The sequence below is a fragment of the Equus asinus genome, chromosome 17, assembly GCF_041296235.1.
Source record: "Equus asinus isolate D_3611 breed Donkey chromosome 17, EquAss-T2T_v2, whole genome shotgun sequence".
Lineage (NCBI taxonomy): Eukaryota > Metazoa > Chordata > Mammalia > Perissodactyla > Equidae > Equus > Equus asinus.
The window spans coordinates 20,015,365-20,022,376 of NC_091806.1; the positions used below are offsets into that span (position 1 = coordinate 20,015,365).

The 7,012-nt window shown below is 36.3% G+C and overlaps 1 protein-coding gene across 1 annotated transcript; it reads right to left on the reverse strand.

Annotated features, from left to right (window-relative positions):
- Positions 1-3,828: 3,828 nt before the first annotated feature.
- Positions 3,829-4,758, reverse strand: LOC139040715 (olfactory receptor 4P4-like). The gene has a single exon (XM_070487477.1). The coding sequence runs from the start codon at positions 4,756-4,758 to the stop codon at positions 3,829-3,831; it is 930 nt and encodes a 309-aa protein (XP_070343578.1).
- Positions 4,759-7,012: the final 2,254 nt, after the last annotated feature.

Consider the following 7,012-nt stretch of genomic DNA (forward strand, 5'->3'; position numbering starts at 1 on the left):
ATAAATTAAGGTCTTTATACTCTTTCAACATGGTTTTCAGTTTTCAGCATGTACAATAACAAAGCTTTTGTAGTTGGAAGAAAAATATATTTAATGAAAACATATGGTGTCCTGCCCACCCTCATGTTTTACGTTAACTGTGGAACAATGAAATAATTATATGCATGTTATCTCATACATTTATCATAGAATTTACAATATTTAGAGTGCAGAACTACATAAGATTAGTGAAAGCAAAACATTGAAGTTAAAGAATTTAGGGAGCATAAAAAGATAACAGTGCTTGAGAAATCAATCAGAAATAACTTGAGCATGTGAAAGAGAGTATGACTTGCTGATGTTGAGGATATTCACTGAATGAAGGCAGGACAGTGGGCGGGGCAAACAGGGGCTTCCTAGTTTCTTTCTTCCTTCTAAGGAAAAGTGAAGTCAGGAGACACCCTTGTTCTACAGGAAAATATTTCCAGTGAAGCCCATAGCTATCTTCAGAGAGAAAATCACCAACATGTCCACCTCCCTTTCCCCATCAATAGGTGGTTCCAGCTGAGGCAAGAACCAACCATCTGTGTTTTTTTAGTGAACTTACGATTAAGTACAGATTTTTGCTCCTGTTAATGGATAGGCAGGCAGCACAGTTTTTAAAAATTTGAATCTTCAAACTCAAAAAGCCTAGATAAAACCTCTTACTAGCCAACTGCTTAAGATCTCTGGCCAGGGAGCTTGAATTCTCTAAAGTCCTGATAACAAGAGCAACTGCTATAACCACACAAAAGATGTTTGCTATATACTGAGAATTAAACTAGGAACTGCAGGTGGACTATGTTCAAAGTCAGCCAACTAGCCTATCATAAACAGATCTTACTCACATGAGAGCTTAGATTCCTGGCCACCATAATGCACTTGACACACCATATCCCCTCAGAACCACCTGCATGTGAGAACATATTCTAATTATTGTGGCTCTAATGTACAAGTTGGGCAGAAGTGGGAAGGCACCAAGCCTCAGAAAGGGCCTTCATCTTCTTTTGATATATTTAACTCCAGACTACTTTTCCTTGTGGTGGACTCAATTCAGATTATGGCTCCTTATATAGTAAAAATATCAGAACTTGAAGTAAAATAAGATTATTTTGTGCAGTTTCAGATGAAGCAGCTATTGTAAGCGATATTTAGTAAAATCAAAATGCAGTGGGAAAGTTGTTGGTTTAGGTACAGAGGAAAGGAAGAACTATGTGAAACTAAGATTGCTTTGAAATATCTAGGATATGTGACACCATAATCGTAGGTCTCTCTCTGGTGTTGAAAAGAATACTAGAATAGCCTAGAAGTGTCTAAATCATCTCTTTCAATGGATGACCAGAGACAGGGAAAGGGCTGAGGAAAGAGTGAGGGATGGAGTGTGACTCAGACAGGAAGTCACATACAACTGCATCATGCATAGCTCATTACGGACTCCACTCTTTCCATTAGGCCCCAGTTAAGTCTTCTAATCTTCTTCCAGTCTGATGTTTTTTGACAACTCTGGGGCTTAAATAGTGTGTCTCTCTAATGTGAGTGTTCAGTAACCGATTAAGGTATTCCTTTAAAAACATTTAGTAAGGTAGGTTTGTAAATTACTAATAAATTGGTATATAAATAGATAGAATTGATTAAATTACATATTTAATACCATAAATGTTTCTTAAATATTCTGTTTGCACTCACATGCTGAGGAAAATATTTTATCAAATTCTTCTACACATTAACTTGACAATATTTTTAAGGTATTAGATATTGTGATGCAGGCTGGAAAGTGAATCTTAGAAATAGTGCATAGCAAGTAGATAACTTACCTTGGTTCAATATATTTTGTGACGTTAATATATAATATCATTATGGTTTCGACAAACATCTTGTATACATTTGAGAAAAGAAAACAAATAATATTTTTGTGTGGTTTTGTTTCATAGCATTCCTTCTGATGGCATGAGAATTTTCTGTGGCCTTTTCACAAGAGCCACAAAACCCCCCACACCATATACACACAACACAACCCGCACACGTACACAGGTACACTTAACACACCACGTTTCTATACTTTAAAAAAATCCAAAGACTCTTTCAAACAATTCTCCGTTAAACCAGATCAAACAGAACTACGAATAATTTGCCAAAGCTATGGACAATGCTATGGGATGGACAAAATGTTTTCCCATCATATACCAGAGGTTTGGGTGGATCCAGGAGAACAAAAATATTATTAGATATGTGAAAGGTTTTAAAGATTAAGACACTAAAAGGAGGGTGTTTGGCCCTAAAGACAAACACTGCTCTCTCTCTGATTTTTCCTGGATTTTGTGTTTGTCTGTGGGGCTGAAGTAACTCAATCAAGGAAACTGTATGTACGTAATGCAGCCATGCTGCTGAGAAGACAAGTGCCTGGGCAGAGAGAAATGTCTGGAAAAGTGGGAACCAAAGCACAGAGCTGAGACTGGGTTATGTGATTCAATGGACAAGGGAGTAAACAACAATTAAAATAGTAGTGTCTCCTTACTGCAGAAAATAAGTAGGTTAGAAGACATTACAGTGGGCTTAGAGTCTGATCAATTTCATTCCCTCACTGATAGACACATGATGTTTAGCTTAAACTTTTAGCCTTTCTGACATTACGTATTTTACTATTAATGTATGATTGTTAAAAACAAAAGGACAAGTTCTAGGTAAGTGAGAACAACGTATAAAGTCAAAAAAAAGAGAAGATAGTATCTTTGAATATAGTTCAGTAACTTTATTTACATTTTAATTTGTGCTGGCTTTATTGCTAGAAAAAAGAGAGATACAAAGAAAAGCTAAGAAATAGCACATAACCTGGCTCAGTCAAAGTAGAAAAATACAGTTCATAAGAAGACAGACTATTACAGGGCAAAGGATTATTTGAAATAGAGTGAATGTACAGATGAATAGCAACACAAAAAAACAGGGCAGGAATCAGAAATACTTCTGGTCTGTTTATGGATCTGAAAAATCTTCATGAATAAGAAAATAAGAGAAACATGAACTGTACGTAAGAAATGTACACTAAACTGTAGGGGTGGAGGCATTATAAATAGAGGAAATAGGGGACATAAAGCCACAGAAGTGAGAGATTTTAGAGAGTGTTTGGAGAATGTAGAGGGGTTCAGTGTAGCTGGATGAAAGCATCCAAGCAAAGGGAAATGCGGGATGAAAGGTAGAGAAAGTGAAAAATGACCTAACAGGAGTTAGGTATGCCACATACAATGCTAAAACTTGACGTGTTAGCCAGAGTAACATTACATCTTTATGACATATAATATTACTCCATTTTACAGATATTTAAAAATGGAGACATATAATTAAAGCAAATTTCTAAGACAAAGAGATAAAAACTAGAGTCAGTACCGCCCATTTCCCATAAACCCTAAAGCCTATCATTGTAACACCATACTTTCTTCCAGTGTAGTGACTTCTGAGACTAGCAAGTTAGACCAGTTTTGGAAGTTTCTGATAAACAAGTGAGAATGTTTGATTATATTTCAAAGAAAATAGAGTTGCATATCAATTTTGGAGAGGGCAGTGATATGATCAGAGATGTGCTTTGGAAGGACATTTCTTGAGTTCCTCAAATTGAAGTAGTCACACCTTGAACTATTTGGACCCTTTAAAGTAAAGATGGCATTCTGACTCACAGTAACTTGTTGCTTGGGCTCATATATTGTCTGAGGTAATTTAGTCCAACTACCCCTAAAAGAGCATAAACACTTCCTAAAAATCTCAAACGATAAATGCTTTGAGGACACAGGATCAAAAATACAACACATATCATCTTAGTCACTTTAATTTTGAATGTACCATTTGAGACCATACCTTCAGCATGGCAATTTTAATCTCCATATTTCTCAGGGTATAGATGAGAGGATTCAGCATGGGGGCAATTGCTGTGTAAAACACAGAAATTTCCTTATCCCTGTTCTCACTCCCTGCAGGTGGAACATAGGTATAGATACAGGGCACAAAGAACAAAACTACAACCATGATGTGAGAGCTACAGGTCGACAGAGCTTTGCGTCGTCCTGCAGAAGAGTGTGTCCTGAGATTATATAATATGAGTATGTAAGAAGCTACTAGGACAAGAAAAATAACAACTACCACAATCCCTGAATTAACAATGACCAAGATTCTAACAACATGAATATCTTTGCACACCAGTTTCAAAAGAGGCTTCACATCACATATGTAGTGATCTATCTGATTAGGACCACAGAAAGGTAAATTGAATACCATGAGCAGTAAAGCAATAGAGTGCCAAAACCCCACAACCCAGGCCATGATGATCAGCATTTTACACCTCTGCATGTTCATGATGATCATGTAGTGCAGAGGCTTGACAATGGCAACATAGCGTTCAAAAGCCATGGACACCAAGATGAATGTCTCCACAGCAGCCAGCAAGTGGGCAGTGAAGAGCTGGGTCATACAGTTGTTATAGGAAATAATTTTTCTTACTGAAGCTAAATCCCTGATTAGCCGAGGGACCACGGTGGAGGTGTAGCAGAGGTCCATGAGGGAAAGGTGGCAGAGAAAGTAGTACATTGGTTCTTCAATTAGATGACTACAAGTGATTGTGAGTAAGATGAGGATGTTCCCCATTAAGACGGCCAAGTAACAGAGGAGGAACAAGAAAAAGAAGAGTAGCTCTATTTGTTTATTTCCCCACAGTCCCATGAAAACAAATTCTGTGACATTGTTCTGATTTTCCATGATGTTCAATTGGGTTCAGAGTACACAGCAAACAGAATTCATCTGAAATGCACAGAACATAAAACATCTTCAATAGCACTCCTTAAGTTTTGGAGAGATTTATACATAAAGAAAACATGTAGGTCATACAGGATTTATTAGACTTATTCTTTTAAATCCAGTTTATATTAAGCACATCATTACAGATCTAATTATTTTTAATGAGTATATTTTTTGTCTGGAGCTTTTATAAACATTTTTCATGCATTTAATTCATAAAAATCCAATAGGTAATCTTCTGATACTCATCTTAGATATGAGGAAGAAAGAGTTTGTTAATTGCACCAATTCTTTCATATATTAAGTAGCAACCTAAGATGAACCTGTATCTGATGCCAGATTCCACGCTCTTTGGAGCTATCTAACACCATCCAGTGACTAAATGAAGTTCCAGTCACTGTCCACCTCTGTAAAAGATCTCCATCCCTGCCATTAAATACCTGTATAACTCTAAGCAAGTCCCTCCCCTTATCTATGCTACATATAATTTATGTATGGAGTTTTAAGCACACACAAACATTCCATACATCCAGTGAAACTAAATAATTATTCTTGAAATAAAAATAACTAAGGGCTCTTAATCACAGCAGAACATAGCTGAATTAGGTGAAAATAGTTTCAATTACTCTCCTTCTTGGCATGTTTGTTCAAGATTCAAAACATGGAGAGGCTGGAAATAGAGAACCAGAGGCACAATGCTGAGCATCTGAATATAGGAACAGAGGTTATTATTAAATACAAGCTTCACCTTTTTCCTACTTATTCTAAAGACACATTTTAGAGGTCACTTTTGAAACATTAGAAACACTTAGAGAGTTAGTTGCTTTCTGTTGACATGTTGAAGAACTCCGTGACTGAAGAATGATTGGCTTATTTCAACTCACATTTAGAACAGTACCGCCATTTTGATGCAGTATACCTATGAGCAGAGTGAATATGTTGAAACCACTACCTTTTACCCATAACCAAGTGACAAATGTCTGCCACACCAAAATCATGTTTTTTTTCCTTACCATCTGTTAATTACAATGAATGGTTTCAATGATACCAATGAGGAAACCATTTAAAAGGTATGAGGTTCCAAATCACACAGAAGTGGTTTAGATATAGACCTTCCCCTTAGTACTTGTGTAACCTTGGGTTCTACTTTCATTATTTCCAAAACAAGGAGAATAATAAAAAATTTCCCGTGAGTCATGATACAGTGGACAGATCCCTCATCTAATGATTGTGAAGATGAGCATCCAGTCTTACATGTCCTGCTAATTCTTTCTTGTTAGCACCAAGCAGTTTTTTCGTCTCTTAGCCTCTTTCTTCAACTAGTAAGTGGAACTAATAATATGGGATCTCTTTGCCTTGTGTCAAGAGTAAAATAAATACAGTCCATGTAAAGAATATTCAATATAATGGACTTGTGATTCTAACTTGTCAACTCCACAGAATGATACTCCCACATATGTTTGGAAAGGAACTTTGGTATAAGAAAATTGATATCAACATTTTAATCAATTAATTCGTTTTACCTTTGGAGTTTTGTATTCTGCCATGAGTAGATTGGTCGAAGAACTCATTAGACTATATCAAGTTTAATAAAGAAACATGGAAGTCATTATAAGTTTCTACTGTGCTCAACGTAGAGTTTAGCAAAGTACTTTTTATGTATAAACTGAGAATAATCAAACAGTTTTTATTTATGTGTAATAATCTGATCAAAGGATATAAAGAAACCTAAAGATAACTTTTCATTAAAATCATAGAACAAAACTGTAGAAAAACTAGAGAATCAGACCTTAGAAAGTACAGTTTTGGTTTAGAATGTTTCCTGAACATTGGTGCAAGCCTCAGCATCTCTTAGCAGTTGGGTCAGTGTTGCCCAAATCGCAATGATTGAACATCAGTTGGGAAAATACAAACTAATAAGGAAAAAGATCCTTCAAAGCAGCGCCCATAGAGTCTCTACTAGGAATCCTGTCAACAATCTTCTTCATGCATAAATATCCTCCAGTCCCATCCTCATGTCATTTTCCTTCTGGTCTTCTTTTAATCTATAAAATCTCTCTGAGACTCTTTTCTTTCTCTCTCCCTGTTCTCTCTCTCCCCATCTCTCTCTCTCAGAAATACTCTTTCTCTCTCTTTCACACACACACATGCCCTACCCACATGTATGTTTAGACACAAATGGCAAAGAATATTGAGTCCACGTTTTAACGTACCT

Coding starts and splice junctions, on each gene's coding strand:
- LOC139040715 (XM_070487477.1), bottom strand. CDS start 4,758: ATGGAAAATCAGAACAATGTCACAGAATTTGTTTTCATGGGACTGTGG.